Source organism: Phaenicophaeus curvirostris, chromosome 1 (assembly GCF_032191515.1).
Source record: "Phaenicophaeus curvirostris isolate KB17595 chromosome 1, BPBGC_Pcur_1.0, whole genome shotgun sequence".
Taxonomy (NCBI): Eukaryota; Metazoa; Chordata; class Aves; order Cuculiformes; family Cuculidae; genus Phaenicophaeus; species Phaenicophaeus curvirostris.
In genome coordinates, this window is record NC_091392.1 from 29,667,065 (window position 1) to 29,686,812 (window position 19,748).

The following is a 19,748-nucleotide window of genomic DNA, read 5'->3' on the forward strand; positions in this document are numbered from 1 at the left end:
GTAATAACAATGATGATGATGACAATAACATCAAGTGTTTCCTGCATTTGGTTTTGATACCTGTTACTGCATCAATTCTCTTGAAATTGGTGGAAATTCAAGAAGGCTTTGGTTAGAATGTCATTACCTTCAAAGCTCATTATGGAGCTGTATGATGAAATAGGTTCATTACATTAGTTGCTATGACCTGCTGGTGAGCAACATATGCTTCGGTCTGATGTGTCAGCAAGAAAAGAAAGCAAGAGGGAATAGGTATGGCCTACTTAGTTTCACTCAAAGACTATTCTTTTTCGTTCTTGAAAAACACAAAGTAATGGAAATTTTATGAAGAGCTTGTAGAGATGCCCGGAATTTGCCTTCTTAATGACACTCAGAAAGTCCTTGAGTGGCAATAGCAGGAACATAATAGAATCATAGAATCACCAGGTTGGAAGAGACCCACTGGATCATCGAGTCCAACCGTTCCTATCAAACAGTAAACCATGCCCCTCAGTGCCTCGTCCACCCGTGCCTTAAACACCTCCAGGGAAGGTGACTCAACCACCTCCCTGGGCAGCCTGTTCCAGTGCCCAAGAAAAAGATACAGCTTCTATCCTTTAGTTTCAGAGAGGCAAAGTGAAGACAGCCTGGGGTATCTTCACAAGAGATTAGGATGGGTAGAGTTTGGGAACTGTATTGCAGATCATGAGGCTCTAACTGGGACTGTGAGAGCACAGAGGGTCCTGAGATTGGCACACATAGGACTGAAGAGGTTGTTTGGGGGATGGTAGTTGGAGGTTTGGTGTGGTAACATAAATTACATAAGGTTTTATTTCCAATTTTCTAACTGTGAGTTTCTTTCAGTTCAAATCTATATGGAACAGCTAATATAGCAGAAAATAAATAATTTGTGACTGCCTTACTGCAGTGCAATCCCCATGTGAATTGTTTTCCTTTGCAATCCTGTTTTGCTGCATGTATGAACCACCTGCTTCACAATCATGGATGTTTCTTATAGATACCCAGGGCATTCAGGGCCAAACACCTGCCTTATATGAAGACAACAGAAAGCTTGTTTGTTTTGGGGGCAAGGTTACGGGCCCGGGGGAATGTTGTGTTTCTCTTCAGGAAGCCAACCAAAATGGATTTGACTGAAAAAAACTGAGTAGCTGGATCATCTTAATTTGCCTTTGTCTGCTCATGATACTCTTCAGCCAAGAATAGCTAACATTTGCAAGCTCTTGAGGTGACTTTTATCCCAGCCATGTGTTTGGGAACTAGACAATACAGCCATGTCTGCATGCCATGTCTGCCTCACATAATAACTCTGTCAGTTCCAACTTGGGTCTCCACATTACTCTGCCAGTCTTCCTGCAACAATGCATTTCATTTCACATGATAACTTGTTGCTATTGTCAGAACTAAGGGACAAAAGTGGAATTGGCAAGACATTAGTTTGGCACCGTCTTTAAAATTTGTCAGTATCACTTCATTGGAAGATTAAAGAGAAGTACTATCACTCGAAACCTCTGGCTTCAGTATTTACCATTTAAAAGGTCCTGAAGTAGCACCAGCTATGAAAATACAGCAGCAGTCTGTAGAATAACAGAATTATCAATATCTGCTGTAAAGAATGCAAAACACATGTTGGATTTTCCTTTCATTCTTCTAGAGTTTGGGCTTTTTTTCCTGTAATAAATCTATGCAGAACTGATAGATCACAGTGCCTTTGATTCTTCTTATCTGTACTGCAAAAATAAACCAACAATTTTTAGGCAATAACCTAATTCCTCTTACTGCACTGTGCCTTTCTTAAGTGGTAATAAACCCCTGGAAAGGCAAAATAACCCCAAATCTAGATAACCAGAAACTATACTGCAGAGCCAGTATGAACAACATCACCATTCACTTCAAGAGTGCAAATTTGTATGCTATGTATTTTTCCTTTAAAAAATGATTTGTGTAAAAAAAGAATCATAATCTAGGCTTAGATGAGGAAGGCTTTCATTTCATAACTGGATTTTTTCATTTTCACGTGCTTTCACGGTGCTTCCAGGGACTTGTACATTCAGGCTTCTGATTCTCCCATAGAGATTAAATACCTCAGCCAGACTACAGTGATGTCTCACAGTCATCCCTCTAAATGAGACACTATAATGCCTACTGGAAATCAAAGTGACAGTGAAGGGGAAAAGATATAGTCCAGATAAAGAATTAAAATATAGAAGAAAACAGGGGCACAAGATGTTCAAACTACAACTCTCAAGAAAACTTACAGCCAAATCTACAGTGACAAATTTTATTATATACTTAAATGTCTTTTTCCTTTAAGAAATAAAAAGAAAATCCGTAAAGGACACTTTATTAGAAAAAAAAAAGAGTTATCAAAATGAATTCTCCATCATTTGAAAATGAGTTTTGATGGAAAATTGTGGAACAGAACAAATGCCCCATTTAACATATTTGTCAGGAGTCAGTACAGCCCACTGGGCAGGCAGGGCAGGCCATGTGAAATAGTGACTTGCATGTGGCAAATGCAGCCCAAGCCACTTCACTAGGAGAAAAACACAGGAACATCTGCATTTAAATACTTCCTGATGGAATGAAACTAAGCGTCCACAGCTTGTAGATTGACACCATAGTACAGTAACTTTTATTTTTCTTCTTTACAGCAGGACTGATCTCAGGGGAAAGAAAATGAGAAAATCAAAAAGCAAGCACTTGAGAGACAAAAATATAATTGTTTTGATCATTACAGACAGTGAGCATTCATTATTTCACTTACGAATCTCTAGGACTTCACTCATTATATGATCAAAAATATCTGAAATATGGACAGTTAATAATGCTCTCAGATTTTTATAGAACACAACAAGCCACTGTTATGTGAGAAATCAAGCTCTATCAGATTATTTGTAGAGCCAACAACAAATATATAAGCAATGCAAAAATGTAAGTATTAGAAATTATACTCCTAAAATACCAGAGACCAAATCACGTGGCATAAAATGGCACAACTCCACTGCGGTCTCTGAGCAGTACTTTACATCAGTTACTTAAATCAGTTCTGGATCTGAGTGACTATCTGCACTTAATTTGAATGCCTGTTTCCCTTATAAATGTACACCTTCAGACACTTTCAGTGTGCAAATTCAGTAGTAAAATGACACAGGTAATTCCTTGAAGCATTTCTATTTACAGTTCCTTCAACTCTGCATTCTTTATTATCATACTAACTGCAATCAAAGGAAGTAGAAAAACAAAAACATCCCCCATAAAGCATTGGATTAAGTCATAAGTGAGAGACTAACTGAGACTAATTTCAAAGTCTTAGAAAGCCAGTGGTTGAATACAACAAACGTCAACAGTATAGAGTATCAATTGCAATTATATAACAACAAGAGACTTCATACTAACTCTTCTCATTCCTGTCTGGCTCTGGTACTATCTTCATTCACCTTTCTCCTCTTCTTACTTGCTGGAGACTCATTATTCTTTTCAGCTGGACTGTGACACTAGCTTTTCTCATCACAAAGAATAGCAATATTGGCTCATACTCCTACTGGGTCTAACTATACAGGGAATAGAAATGACAGAATATTTAGTCATATCAGCACACATTAACCTGAAGTGCAACTATTCAGTGTACAGCAGCACTTCTCACAATTCAATCAGCATTTAGTTTAAATCAACATTTCTTTGCGTATAATTTAAAGACTATTAAAAAAACCACTTTTATAGCTTTTCCATTGAAATTCGAGATTGCTAGCAATCATAAAAATGAAATGTGAATAGCATTGATGAAACACAGTATAATGAAGGCAGATGATATGGAAGCATCACCAAGAATCTCTGTGAATGCAGCCTTGTTCTCAACTGGGCCTTGCTGATGTTCCTGCCATACTCCTCTGATTAGATAGCAGACACTGAAAGGGGAATAAATGGCTATCTGCATAAAATACCCACAAACTAGCTAGCAAATGCCATTTTGAGAGAAAGATATGCAGATTTATTTTTACCACTAAGGAGAAATAATTGAATTTGAACTTGAAGGGGTTTTAAGCACACTCTGACAATAAACTGCATGCCAGAAAAAAAAGAGGTGAATACAAAATCAAAGTGCATTCCTAGCATCCATTTTAATTTAAAGTATATATATGTATGCATGTGTTTCATTTAACTGCTTGTACCTCAGAAAATGCATGGAAAATGAAATCCCATGGTGTGAAGCTACAAATCTGGACTGCTACTATGCTGCTGATCTGCAACCCACAATAGCATTTGAAGTAGGTGTTCAGTGTCACAAGGACACAGAATTCTTTTTTTGAGAAATTATATTAAGCTGCTAGGTATTTTATAAAAGGTATATAAGGAGTTCATTTAAAACAGGTTTTAATAATAGCTGGCAATGGATTTTTCTGACTTTCTGCTGCTTTCTGAAGATTTATCTCTCTGTCCCCCAAACACACCAAAATGATGAACAATTTGTGGCTCAGTTTGAACACATATTCAAGTCTGTCAGATTCCTTTCCAGTTTTGTTGGACCAGTTACTTTTAAAATTTTATTACTTAGAAATCCAGAATCACAGACGAGAAAATACTGTAGGACACAAAATATCTAGTACATTTATATGTATCTTTGTCAGTCTTTACAAGAACTCATTCTGAAAACACAATGGTGATGGAAGGACTGAGTCACGCTTGTGCAACAGAGAAAATTCCTGTATATGCCACAGAACTGTGGAGAAATATATTTACACAACAAAAGACTGTTTTCCAGCTTCCTTATTCACAAAACAAGGGATGGTGGTAAAATACCAGTATGTCTTGCAAATATAGCAAACGTAACAAAATAACAAAAAGCATTCAGTACTTATGCAGATGTACTGTTTTCCTCAGGGTCTCTGTCTACAAGATGAACGCTCCCCGTGATCACCGATTCCTCTTGGGCTGAGGTGTCCTCCAGTTGCTTATTTGTACAATATGGAATGTGGCCACAAAAATACATGTAAATCCAAGGGTTGGTACAACTATTTAAATTTCCAAGGAGCATGATAATGGTGAAAGCTGAACCTAGAATGAAATAGTTAAAGGAATAACAGAGTAAATGAAGCACTCAAACAAATGAGTAAGATTTTCAGTCTGCTGCTTTCTAGTGTACCTGCTCAGATATTAAAGTTAATCTAATATTAGGAAACTTCTGTTTATTCAGTGCAATTTGTAATTGTTGAAGGTGTGAAGCACACTGTATTGCATCCATTTCAGAGTTAAATAATTCCATATAGTTCTTTTTTGATATACCTGCATTAAACTGAAAAGCAATTACTAACTTGCTATACAGATACAGATAAATACAGGTACAGATATTGATATAAACGTATGTAGAATATGCCTCAAATTCACACTAACAGGAAGAATTCTTAAAACAAAGACCAGAAGGCTTGGGGCTTTTTTATAAGGCAGAGTTATTATCCTTTCTTTCCGTCTGGTTTATGTCTTTGAGTTTAGAACAGATGAACTTACATAAGGCCATATATACAGTCTGCCTTTCACAAAGAGCCAATAGTATAAGTTTGATAAGATTAATTTTTTTCATATGGTGCTCTTTTATAATGCTCTCAGGCTTGTACTTTTTGCTCTATAAACAGCTGTTTCACAACTTTTAATTGCTTCACAGTGTACTACAGAGATTTCAATACAATTTCAATACTCAAAATCAGATGTCTTATAACACTACTGTTGTATCCAGTAAATAAGAAAGATTTATTTTATTACTTTGAATAGTTAATTACTCCTTTTCACCTCAAGAACCTGAAATACTGCTGCTAGTATATTTAAAAGCTCTAAATGTCTGAACCCTTGCTGGAGCAGATGATACTTTTCACCGTGCTGTTCACTAACCTTTAAACCATTCACCATGCAAAACATACACACAAGACACATTTATATGACATTTTGATCACATAACACATGAAGTTCTCTGTACCTAAATAAATGCAGTAGATAATCGAACCAGGAATTTCTTCTTAATCATACTCAAACTATCACATGTAACTTTTCCACAAAAGCTAAGTGCAACTATAAAGCAATATAGCAATGTATTAGCCTGGTATGAAGTTATGAATGAGAATGGAAAGTATCTTACCTTCGGTCACGACACTGGGGAACCATACAGACCACAGCTGTGCAATGAAGAAAGGTGACCAACAGAGAACGTATGCCACAACTGTCACCACTGTCATTTTTACAGTCTTGATCATAGCCTTTGAAATACAGTTCACACTGCTTGCTCGAGATGGCAGGACTTGTTTCTGATTCGTTATTTCATATTCGTTCTGTTTTTTCAAGTATATATTTCTTTTGATTATTTTGCAAATCTTAACCTGGCATGTGATAAGGATGGCTGAGGGAACGAAGAATATGACTACAAAAATCCAAGTCACATATGCCCTTGGGCCCCATGGCTGAATAAATTCACCCCAGCATTCAAAGATACCAGGAGATATTTCAGTCTTAGAAAAGATAAATACCTGTGGTAGGCTAAGAAGCAGTGATATAGACCAGCTGCTGCAAATGGGGATGTTCCAGAGAGCTCTCTTCTTCTGGAAAGTGACCATAGGGTAGCAAACCGCTTGATATCTGTCCACTGTCATGACCACTATCATATAAGTAGAGGCAAACATGCCCAGCAATTGTAGATACTTGATAATTCTGCACAAGAAATCTGGCCCTATGAAAACATCTGTAATATCCCATATGAGTTGAGGCAGCACTTGAAAAAAGGCTACCACTAAGTCAGCAATGCTGAGGTGAAGCATGAACACATACATCCTAGAGAGCTTCTTTCTTCTTCGCCACAGCACCAGTATGAGAACAAAATTGCCCACAGATGCTGTTAGAAATATGACCCCCAGTACAGCGATCTCTACTTGAGCTAATTGCTCATCTCTCTCTGGTCTTCCGACAGGATCTGACTGATTTGTCAAACTCAGGAATCTGTGAGGAGAAGGACTGTCGGTCTGATGTGTGTTATCCTGCACAGTAAATGAAAAATTCTTCATAGTGCACAGAAGCTACTTACAGTAGCTGCTACTAGCGACTCAGGTTGACAGCTGTGAAGTACTGGCTAGCAAACAAACCAGCCTGGGTTCAGGTTTCAGTATATCTTCAAGCAAATCTCTTCCTGCTTGTATGAACTAAAGCAGTGGGACCTGGATCTTGATAAAATTCTCTCTTGCTGGCGTGCAAAAAGGCTTTATATAGGCTCGAGGCAGACAGAGCCTTATGTAACTGCAGAGCCCTCGGGTAGGCTGCAGGGACCGCAGCCAATGGCAAATCGAGCTACACAATTGGGGGAAATATATAAATAAAAGGCAAACTTCAGAGGCTCAGTGTAATTCAATTACTCTCTTCAATCAAAACCTGAACTTGTAAATAGCTGTGGTCAAAATCATACTTAAAAGATCTTACTCAGGAGAGTTCTTGCAAACATTTGTTTACGCAAACCAGAAGTGCATGCTTAGGCTGAAGCAGGAGGAATGTTTATACGTGGATGGAAAGTTGGGCCCCTGCACTCATGAGCATCATAACTGCAATCCTCTAGGCTCCTGGGGCACGACCACATCCTAAATGCAGCAGAGACATTTTTCCACAGCGTTTTTTTCCTTCTCTTTTTTGAGTCACCTGATTCTAAAAAAAAAGAAAGAAAGAAAGAAAAAGAAAATATTTGAACTGCACTAAAACTAATTTTTTATTTCAAGACAGGGTCAAGACTTACAGGATTTTTCTCAGCAAAATGAAAAATAACACATGCGAAATAAATTACTTTTAATGGGACTGGGAGTCTACTGAGAATTTCACAGAAAAATAAGTGAAAATTCAGTGGGATATCCAACTGAGGAAAAGGTCTCTGCAATGAAGTAATTGCAAAGGGTTTTTATTCTACTATAGTGCTAAAGGCTGGGAGGCCATTTTTCAGCACCTAATCCTTTTTATTTTTGTAAATCAAGTTGTATCACGATCACAAGAATTTTATTGTACTTCAAACTTCTAACATGACTTGTCCACATTGTTAGGGGCAGCTAAGAATAGCAGTTTTGATTTAATGTCATTTGTTCTCCTTCGGTCTGCCCTATTAATCATAAAAGAGAAATGCAATACAATTAATTCATTTAATATGAAAGATTAGACATTTTTATGCAATCTTGTCTAAAGCTAGAGAACTTGTATCTTTATGCTTAGAGTTGGGGACTGGTAATTTGAGGTCTTTCTGAAAAGGAAACCAACCAGGTTCAAAGTATACCCATGCTGGGTGTATGGTACATAATACTGCACCTACACTGATTAATCACTTGACTATGCTATAAAACCAGCTCAGGAATCTCACATATTCTTTAGCACTAAATGTTTTCATGTATCAACAGACAGGGGAAGAATAAAATTCATAAACAGGATGCTGAGGTAGACTACAATGTTTTGTAGAAACAGTGCGATCCCCTTTCTCTCCCTCTTTTCCCCTTCCATTCCACCATGGGACTAATGCTAATACCTCAACTGAAGGTAAGACTATAAGAACAGACAACAGACAAGCTAAACATTCTCAGGAAAATCTGGCATTGACAGTAGCTCAGTATCCATAATCCAGATTTGGCTGAACACTGATGTAGTTGCCCGAGTCTACAATGGCTTTTCTCTAAGATCATGCGGCAAACAGTTTGAATCACAACACTTAATCTATTATACCTGATATTTTTTTCCCTAAATGGAAGTCTGTCTGTAGGAAATTTGGATTTCTGAGGCTATTTACTTCCAGTTCTACCTCAGTTAGCAGGAAACAGCATGGCAAGACTGTAAGAGATCAAATGGGTTTGCCTTTACCCTCACCCTCCCTTCTCCCAGAAACTTATGGAAAAGCAAATGAATTGGCCACAGATCATGAACCCCTGGCAATTCTGCTGATAGCAAACACTGCACCATAGAGCAGGCTGGTGCAGTTCTGCTTTTGGATGGAAACAAAATTTCAGGTGTGTGTTCAAAAATCATTTACCTTGACCATCCTCACTCCATGCATTAATAAAAAGCCAGGTGGGATCTTTATTCTTCTAGCAGGATACGCAGTAAACATGTCCATCTAGGCAGAGCTAGTACTAACTGGGTTGAAACAGGAATATGTTGAATAGAGAACTAAGCCCTGAGACGGGCGTACAAGGTAAAAATAAATCTACATTTCATGATCTGAAAGATGATCAAGGAATTATATGTAAAAAGACCAGGAAATGCAACACAAGTCGCTTCTGGGATACTATTGAAAGACTAACCAGAATATAATACCAGAAGCCTACATTTGTACAATTTTCTCAATGCATAATGTATGAGTAGACATGAATTTCAGTCATGTTTTATCACCTACACCTAGAACAGTTCAACAAGATCCTTGGGAACACACAAGTCCTCCTAGACTTACACACGTACACAGCACGCAGGGGTCAGTGCCAGCATGTGGACATACGTGAAAGGGCAAGAACACCATGCAATGAGTAGCCTTTGCCATCTTTATGAAAAGGGAGGTGGCTGTCCTTGTACATCATCCTTGTGATGCAAGAATATACTCCATCTTGCATATAATCAGTTCAATATATGTTCATGGTTTCATAAATTTATAATTGTGGCCTTTCCATCTTTTTCATACACACTAGCAAACATTCAGGATAATGTTATATTGAACTTGAATCCACTCTGGGAATATAACTTGCTGAGAAAAGAAAAACAGGATAACAGATGAAAATGTTTAAGCAGCCTTAGCTGTTCTTTTACTCCAATATTGTGCTTCTCCTGTTGTCCATCAGCTTTGCTTCATTCTGGTTTGTAGCTGTCCAAGTTAAATTCCTTTCCTAAATTATTTACATTCAGTAAGAAGTTAAGAATCTTTAACTTCTTATTCAGCAGAAGTTAATTCTTCATTAACTTCTGCTGAATTTCTCACTGTGAATTTCTCTGTGAATTTCTCATGTTAGATAGCAGGGAGGGATTCACAGATACTTAAATTTAGATGTCTGCTTAAAATTACAGAATCACACAGCTGTTCAAGGTAGGGACAATAGTGAATTCAGACCACTTGAGTTAGGGTTTGTCCACTCAGGTCTTGAAAACCTCCAAGAGCTTAGACCTCAAAACCTCCCTGAGTAACTGGTTGCAAACAATTATTTTCATTGTGAAAAAGCTTTCCTTCTGTGCTACCAGACCCTCCCTTGATTTTGACCACCTTCTCTTTTCTTGTTCTTCTGCCATGATCTCAGTAACACCCCTAGCTCAGACCTCTTGTCAGTCTCTCCATAGGTGCCAGCAGCACTGTTAAGCTCCTTGAAGCTGCCTCTTCTTAAGGCTGAACAAGCTGTATTAGGAGCCTTGTGGAAAATATTGTATTTGAGGAGTTAGTGACCTTGAACAGGACATGTCTGCTTCTACTCAGCCTTGTACGTAAAGCCTGTGTTGGTGCCGATGAATGTTATGACAGAGCTGACATCCCAGCCTGTCAGGCAAAGACATAAGATTGTTTGCTGCACAATATAAAAGGCTCCACAGCGTGGGAGGGTGGAGGAACCCCTCCACAGATGGCATCTGTGCAGTGTGCTGAGGAAAGATCCATCTGATCTCTATGCAATGCTGCACAAAACCAGGTTTCCAGTGTTGGAACGGACTGAAGATTGACTCACTATCTATATTTTGGGGTTTACTCTGTATTAGGAAAACAGCTATTTTACCACATCTTTTGTTGTTGTACCTGCCTCCCTGGTGCCGAGCACAAGACCAGCTCACTCAGCCTCCCAACCAGATTACATCTTCCAGCCCTCCAATCACCACCACAGCCCTATGCTGAGCTCAATGAACCATATCAACACCTTTCCTGCGCAGGGTATCCACAATCAGAGGCAGTATTCCAGATGTAGTCTAAGGAGGGCTGAGTAGAGAGGAATAACTGCTTCTTTTACCTGTGGATTACATGTGAGCTCTGCATGTCAAATCCCATCATATCCAAACAGAACCAAGATTTCAGTGCCTAAGCGTAGGTACAGAGTACTCTATGTTGTTGTGGGGTATGCTAAGATAGCCCAAGACTGATTTAGCATAGGCTTTATCCTACTATAGTGTTAGGACAGTGGAATAATTTAAACTTTCTAAAATCTTTCCTCAACATATTTTTTTTAATGTTATCTTGGAAGACAAGATATTGCCTGATTTGTTGTTATTGTTGCAATTTATAAAATTCCAATATTATCCACATAATAATTCCTTCCTCCTTCCTCTGGCATTAATACTTTAAATTTGTGGTACTGCCAAGCGGTCCATCTAAATTTACTGCGGCTATATATGATATAAATCAAGTAATCACTTTTTCTTTATTCATAGCTGGGTTATCGTTTCAAGTCACTTTGTTATTTAAGGAGGTATTTTCAAAGCTAGGACTTAGGCAAATCTCAGCCATAATTTCTCCTGTGGCAATAATACTGACTATTATAATACTGAGTAGCCGGAGCACCTTAGTCATAGAATCACTAAATCATAGATCTTGGCTGGAAGGGACATCTTAAGATCTACCGACCTGTCACCCTCACCCTGAAGCCAGCACGGCTTCACCAGGGGCAGGTCCTGTATGACCAACTTAGTGGCTTTCTATGGTGAGGCAACCACAGCAGTGGACAAGGGAAAACCAAAGGATGTGATCTATTGGGATTTCTGTAAAGCTTTTGACACGGTCCCCTACAACATCCTTCTCTCTAAATTGGAGAGAGATGGATTTGATGGGTGGACTGTTCGGTAGAAAGGAAACTGGTTGGATGGTCATATACAGAGTAGTGGTCAATGGCTCAAAGTTCAGATGGAGATCTGTGACTAGTGGCGTCCCTCAGGGGCCTGTACTGGGACCAATGCTGTTTAATATCTTCATCAATTATATAGACAGTAAGATCGAGTGCATCCTCAGCAAGTTTGCAGATGACACCAAGCTGAGTGGTGCAGTTGTCACACCAGAAGGATGGGATGTCATCCAGAGGGACCTGGACAGGGTGGAGAAGTGGGCCTGTAAGAACCTCAGGAGGTTCAACAAGGCCAAGTGCAAGGTCCTACACTGGGGTCAGGGCAATCCCCTATTTCAGTACAGGATGGAGGATGATGTGATTGAGAGCAGCCCTGCAGAGAAGGACTTGAGGGTGCTGATTGATGAGAAGCTCAACACAAGCCGGCAATGTGCGCTCACAGCCCATCCATATCCTGGGCTGCATCAAGAGAAGCGTGGCCAGCAGGTCGAGGGAGGTGATTCTGCCCCTCTATTTCTCTCTTGTGAGACCTCATCTAGAGTACTTTGTCCAGTTCTGGAATCCTCAACATAAGAAAGATACGGAACTGTTGGAACAGGTCCAGAGGAGGGCTACACAGATGATCAGAGGGCTGGAGCACCTCCCATATGAGGACAGGCTGAGAGAGTTGGGCTTGTTCAGCCTGGAGAAGAGAAGGCTCCGAGGAGATCTTATCGCAACCTTTGAGTACCTGATGAGGGCTTACAAGAAAGCGGGGGAGGGAGACTGTTTACAAAGACTTCTAGTGATAGGACTAGGGGCAACAGGTATAAACTGGAGAGGGGCAGATTTAGACTAGACATATGGAAGAATTTCTTAACTATGAGAGTGGTGAGGCACTGACACAGGTTGCTCAGCGAAGTTGTGGCTGCCCCACCCCTGGAGGTGTTCAAGGCCAGGCTGGATGGGGCCTTGGGCAGCCTGACCTGGTGGGAGGCATCCCTGCCCATGGCAGGGGAGTTGTAACTGGATGATCTTTAAGGTCCCTTCCAACCATAACTGTTCTATGATTCTATGATCTTCCTCCAAAGTGTAACTGCCCATTGAACTGGGACTATCACCATCACTAGATCAGGTCAGACTTAGCTTTGTCCAGCTGGGTCTTGAAATCCTTTAAATATGGGAATTCCATCTCTCTGGGCAGCCTGTTCCGGTGTTCTTTGTGAAGAATCGCTTCCTAATTCACCTTCAGAACCTCCCACAGTTGTCATTGCCTCCTATTAGATCACCTGCCACCACTGAGGATTTGGTTCCATCATCAACTCTGCAGCTGCCCTTAAAGTATTTATAGCCTGGTATTAGATTACTCCTTTGCCAAATGTTTGACAGACTAAACAATCTTGTCTTCCAACAACTGCATGAATCTCAGTGCATTGCACTTTTTCAGAAGTCAGGCAAGCAATATATGCTGAAACAGAAATATTTGCATTTTAATGTTAAAAGCCCTCCACCAACTTCTAAAAACCAGCAATTGTTTCATCTCATGAAAGCTATTATTAAATACAAATTGTGAAGATAAGAGGTTTGCACTCCTTTACTTTGGAACACATAAACAAGTTCTAAGATGTTCTTGTTTAAGAAAAGATCAAGTGGGAAATACTGCTGTCTGTTTCTGATTTTAGAAACCCAGGTCTGCCTCTTTCCTCTGTGAGATTCTGCAGATCTGAAGAGCTACTAGATTGTTGCTACTGCACTTGTTAAGCCATGAAAACCAATTAATTAAGGAAAGCAAATTTTCGTATGGTTGGCTGCATCTCTAGAGGATTTTAGAGAAATTAAAAGTTATTTCTTTATTAATGTGATTCTATCTCTTTTCAAACCTTAAAATTTAAAAACCAGCTACCATAGACCCTACAGGGTGGAAAGTAAAACATTCAGATATCAAGAAGATGGTAGAAACATTTACTTCTTAATGTATTTTTATATAAAGGATTTACCTATTAATATATTCTCAGGTAGATAAAAAGAGTTAACATAATATTGCACTGAAATTGCCCTAGAGATGGAGAAAACGTTCAAGAAGATGTAGTAAGTAATGTAAATACATACCAATAGCATGAAATGTAATGAGAACTCCTTTTTGAAGTAGTGTAATGGCTAGCACATGGATTCTTTCACATAGGAGATTAGCCAAAGTTATACCAAAGTACTGTTCAAAGACTTAGCCCACAGCATAGATGCGTTTACTTCTATTACAGAATCACAGAATAACCAGGTTGGAAGAGACCCACCGGATCATCGAGTCCAACGGTTCCCATCAAACACTAAACCATATCCCTCAGCACCTCATCCACCCGTGCCTTAAACACCTCCAGGGAAGGTGACTCAACCACCTCCCTGGGCAGCCTGTTCCAGTGCCCAGTGACCCTTTCTGTAAAGAATTTTTTCTTAACGTCTAGCCTAAACCTCCCCTGGCGGAGCTTGAGGCCATTCCCTCTTGTCCTGTCCCCTGTCACTTGGGAGAAGAGGCCAGCACCCTCCTCTCTACAATGTCCTTTCAGGTAGTTGTAGAGAGCAATGAGGTCTCCCCTCAGCCTCCTCTTCTCCAGGCTAAACAACCCCAGCTCTCTCAGCCGCTCCTCATAAGGCCTGTTATTAACACATAAGATTCTTTGGATCAGGCCCAATGATTCACTCCAAACCTATATAGTTAGAACATTACGAGACAGGGTCTGTGGAACTCAAGCAGCCTCAAGTGCAACAGCTAAAGCCAATGTGCCAACAAGAGATTGAGAAAAATGTACTGCAGACAGTATTGTAGATGGCATATATGCAATCATGCAATGTAGGCAGTTGTCGTCATGACATGGGAAGACACGAAATGATGAACAGTATCAAAAAACTCCATTCCTCGGAAAGAGTTAAGCTTTGATTTGGGCAAGAACACTTTTGGGAAGGAAGGAGAACTTAGGCAAGCCAAAAGGCCATTAGAAAATGTCAGGACCATCCCAAATCCCATCTATTTCCAGCCCAGATGCACTACAAACTACTCTTAACTTTTCAAATTAACATTATAATGAACAAGAGACAACGTTCTGTCCTGCTACCACTGTTTATATATCGAAAGTGAAATTTCAACACTTCAAAGTGAATCTACCTCTTAGTTGTGCACGTGCCAATTTTTTGTGTACATGTGTATGCGAGTGCAAATGCTGCTCCCCTGCACGCACGCACAATCTGTGTGCCTTTCACTTTCCATACAGCTATGTGCACTTCCCAGATATGTAAGTTAACTGTTTATTTAATAAAGATAGCTACTTTAGAAAGATTAAAAGCTACACAACAACAAATTCAGCTTCACAGCCTTAAAACGTAGGACTGCAACACATCAAACTACTATAATTACTGTTAGGCAACTTTTTGGACAAGACTTTCCTAAATTAAGCACATTCTTCAGAAGAATTAGCCACAGGCATTAAAGCCAGTGAAAAAACAACGGCTGTGGACCCCCTGGGACTTGTAACTAGGCAAGTCCCAGCTACTCACTGTAAAGCAGCACCACTAACTGCGTACATTACTACGTGCCTCTTTTTAATCCCTAAGGAGATTACGTCTATTGAATAAATTTTTAACCTATTTCAGTAAAAGGTTGATTATTCACCAGTCCTGACCTCATTCTTTGGGCATGTTTCTGATTTCACAGATGTTACTGACAGCACTGAGTGAGAGTCCCACTCAGCCCAAAGCCTGGAAACTGGTTTGCTTAATTTGTCTGTTTGAATTATGATGGTAGAATTATCTTCCACAGCTTGTAAATCATTCTCTAAATAACACCTCTTTCCCATTGCTGCTATAATATTTTGTGCAACTTTAATAAATAGTGTTTACCCGTACCAAACTGAGCCCTTAGTCATACTTCTACAACTTTCATCAGGCTACTTTAAGTTAAGACAGAAATAAATCATTACAAATCAGGTATACATGCTTCTGCCAAAACATGTATTTTTTCATTTGCAGCATTCCAGACAGTCTGGATTCTCTATTAGGACACTAAATAGCCTGCTAGCTTACCTGCCACCACAGCCATGGAAAACAACTGAGGAGCCTAACCAAGGCTGGTCAGAGCAAAGAAAAAGGAAGAAGTAATTTGTAGCTTCAGGAGAAGAAACTAAGATGGACTGGTTTTGAAGAAGGATAACAAAGTGCTTTTTGCACATATGAGAAGTTATAAACAGAGTTTTTTAATAAAGAGAAAAATGCTAAGATGGAATTTAGTATAATACGTTGAGATCTGGTGAAAGGCCAGACATATTTCAGTGTTTTAATTAAAAGACAAAGTAAATAGCAATGACTCAGTTTCTCTGACAATGCTGAATGAGCAACTGCAAACAATGTGGACAGTGAATTAATTCCAGTGGACCTAGAGAGACTGTGTGTTTTGATCTTCTTCCATTCATGCTAAGAACTTTTTCTGGCACTTCCACAATCACACTGTCAACCAGATGCTGCAGTAACAAAATTCACATCTATCAGTCCTTGAGTGCTGAAAGATAACACAATGACTACTATAGGTAATCATAGGGAGCTGAAAAGGAATTGTAATATGACCTCTAGTGTGAGTCTGAATTTCAAATTCAGTAATTAACTGCATTATTCATGACTACTATATAATTATTTGATTAGTACACTCTTGGGTTTAGCAGTTAGATTGCTAGAATGCACAAAAGTGCTGATCAAGGCCAGAGACCATTGACTATGAGCTGTGGAGGCACAGGAAATCAAGGCTAGCTGCATAAAGGACTTCAAGCACCAATTCACCAAGCAGAATCCAGAATCCTGATTTAGAGATCCAGGCTCCTCTACATTGTGTGGGAAGCAGGAAACTTCTTGAATTTAGCAAAGCAGAAAAAATTAACAGAGGGGGGCACAGCTATTATAAAGCCCAGATCCACTTTCTAATTGAGAGTTTTGACTGGAACAAGAGCCAGTTAGCTTTATCCATTCAAAATGCAGAGCCTATAATCCCAAAAGCATTTTACAACTATTCCTTCAAGAAAAATGTGGAGGCTTGCCCATTTCTTTCAAATGGAGTGAGAAAACAGAGATCTCTAGGCAGGGAGAGGAGGAACAGCAGGAATAGGAGGAAAGAGGAACAAAGAGAAGGTAATTGACAATATCTAGTATAACACCATTCTGAACAGAATATTTGCCTAGGTGATGAAAGAAAATAGGTTCACTGCTATTTTCAGCCTGAAAAAGTATAAATACACATTTCTGATTCCCTAAGAGATTTCCAATTTATTTTTAAGGCAGAGTGGAAAATGCTTTTTCCTTTTGTTGAAACTAGATGACTATGCAGAAATGAAAAGAAGATTCATGGAACCAAGACGAAAGCCCAGAAAAGGGACATAATGTTGTACCCTTATGACTGATGCACTCCCACAGGACAGGGAATGCCACAGTATGGTGTTTGCTCCTATTTATTCATTTTATACGAAAAGTTATTGCATAATAAGAATAATCTGAGGAACCAAGACCAAAAAGTATGGCCATCTTTATAGATGCCATAGCCATGAAGCAGAAAAGTCATATTTTGCACTTATCCTTCTTTTTGAGTACACTTACTTTTCCCATTTGGAATAACCCCAACAGGAAAGACACCATGAGAAAAACTTGGCTCTTTCTGATTATGGTTCATAAGGCCACCCACACTGCCCAATGTGGCACCGAAGACAGCCAGGCTGGCTTGGAGTCTGTACAGCCACAGTAGCAGCATACAGAGGAAAAGATCAGGTAGGATTTGATGGGCTAAAATATGGTTCTAGTACTGTATATGCACATCATGGTTTAATAGCAATGAAGTCTCTCACAATTATCAGACCCATAAATGCCTTACACATCTACACATAATAAGCAATGCAAAGCAGATTTTAGTACAGCAGTTCAAGGCTTTCTTGTTACCTAATAGCACCTTGTGCATGTGCAGAGAGCAAGTGCCTTGTCCCCAGTGCAGTCAGTTGTTCTAATCCTGCAAGCAGTCACAATAGTGTGGTGCTACAGCTTGATGAACTCCCATTTTAATGTGCAATTCAGAGTGGATGTACCCCTGAGGATTCTGACCCTCCTGCTATACTTCTTTTGGAAGATGCATCTGGGAGAGGAATGGGGTAACAACCCAAAATATTCACTAGCTGCTAAGTCAACTGATTACATAGTATTTAGTAAAACAATTTATGACATTCTATGAAAGTGAGTTGCCTTCTTAGCAAACAAGTTACTTCCATATTATTTTCTAAGATTTAATAACAATGAGGAGCAAACAGGACTAATTACTTTTGATAACTGATAAAAGACAAAGATACTTAGCAGTTGCAATACAAGTCTTGTACCACCTGCTTTTCGGATCTACAGAAGGCAATTTCACAACCATGCAACTACCAGGCGAGAACAGTTTCCTCTGAAAGTTTCTCTTCTATTTGAGTTGTTTATGCCTTTCTGAGGCCTTGAGAATTTTTAGTTATTCTTTAACAAAAGCAAAATATTGAAGGGAAGTAACAGAGATAAAAAAGCAATAAGAAAATAAGGTAGAAATGTTTTACTTGATTATTTGCAGTACTTGCGCCAAAACTACAACTAAATGAAATGCTGAAGAAACTATCCATGCTATCCTAACCATGATATTTTCTGCCTGTGTCCAATGCTCTTCATTCTTATTATTTTGAGAACTTTCAGCGAATTTCCATTCAAGTTGCAAACAAATTTCTCAATATTCTGCCTCTGCAAAGAAGGAAATGTTTTCCCACTTTTGTCTGCCATCTAGTGTTAAGAGGCAGAATACATGTGTTCTCCGTTTACAAAGCTTAAAATACTTGGGAGCACTACAGGGCTTCTGCCTACGTCATACTATGTTGAAAATAGAAAACAACATTTTCCCTGAAGTTTAACTTAAGATGTTAGATTTAAGCAATTATTACAGATATCATTATTAGCAGATTACTACCCTACCAATGCATGTTAATTTGCCATAATCCTTTGAAATATTTGGGGGCTTTAAATATGTTTGGGTCTCTTAGGGTGACAGTTCTGTGTTTCCAGGATACCATCCACAATCAATATGGCAAGTGAAAACAAAACCCCTGCCTGTATATACTCAACTGCTATTCATATAATATACTTGTATCAAACATACAGTGAAAGTATATGCAAAATTATTTTCTCAGAATTAATATCTCACCCCTGAAAGTTGCGGTATTTGGGTTTAATTCATGTAAGCTGATGTCACTGAACTCTGTAACTGGAATAGCAATAAAGAGTAAGACTTAATTTTATAAGGAGTTCCAGAATTAATTAATTTCAATGGGTTTGTGTCACTTTTTATAGTGAGGGAGAATGTAAGAAAATAGATCAAGACACAGAACTGTCATGACCCAGCCAGGACAGTCCAGGGCTTTCTAGGGTAAGACCGTGGATCTCCTGTAAAATTTATGGGTTCAGAACCCACAGGGCTAAATGAAGGCAAAATGATGCCAAACAATTGGTACAAAAAGGAATTTATTTGTACAGGCATTCTTAGGGATAAGATTAGCATCGGCTTGCTAAATCTGTGTTAAAGGAAAAGAAAGAAAGAGAGAAAGGGGGGAAAGGGAGAGAGAAAAGTGCAAGGACACCACCTGAACTCTGGTCCCTCTCTTCTCTCTCCCAGGACGGCAGGTGCACTGCTGCAAATGGCCCGTCTTCCAGAGCACTGTTTATAGTTTCTGGGGGACCTGCACAGCACTTCTAGGTAAGTGCTAGAACTGAGCTTGGGGGAGCTTAGGGGTCCGAAGAGAGTTCAAGGTATCATTCTGCCCCTGCTCTCCCTACTGGCAAGACTGCATTATGACCTCTCTGGGCAGCAAGCGCAGCTGGGCTGCTTGCAAGAGTAAGATAAGGTTGAAAGGCACTGCCTTTTCTGCAGTCGAAAACAAGTGGTTTAAG

General features: G+C 39.4%; 1 protein-coding gene across 2 annotated transcripts; it reads right to left on the minus strand.

The window, feature by feature from the left end:
* Nucleotides 1-489: 489 nt before the first annotated feature.
* On the minus strand, nt 490-19,464 carry LOC138717699 (arg8-vasotocin receptor-like). 2 transcript variants are annotated; one of them, XM_069851385.1, is made up of 4 exons: nt 19,442-19,464; nt 6,125-7,668; nt 4,853-5,052; nt 490-3,551 (listed from the first exon to the last, which is right to left on the minus strand). In XM_069851385.1, exons 2-3 carry the CDS (start codon nt 7,038-7,040, stop codon nt 4,853-4,855), a joined length of 1,116 nt encoding a protein of 371 aa, XP_069707486.1. In that variant the 5' UTR covers nt 7,041-7,668; nt 19,442-19,464; the 3' UTR covers nt 490-3,551. The 2 variants fall into 2 exon arrangements, with proteins under 2 accessions (XP_069707486.1, XP_069707475.1); XM_069851374.1 differs by having other exon boundaries at nt 490-5,052.
* Between the last annotated feature and the right edge of the window lie 284 nt (nt 19,465-19,748).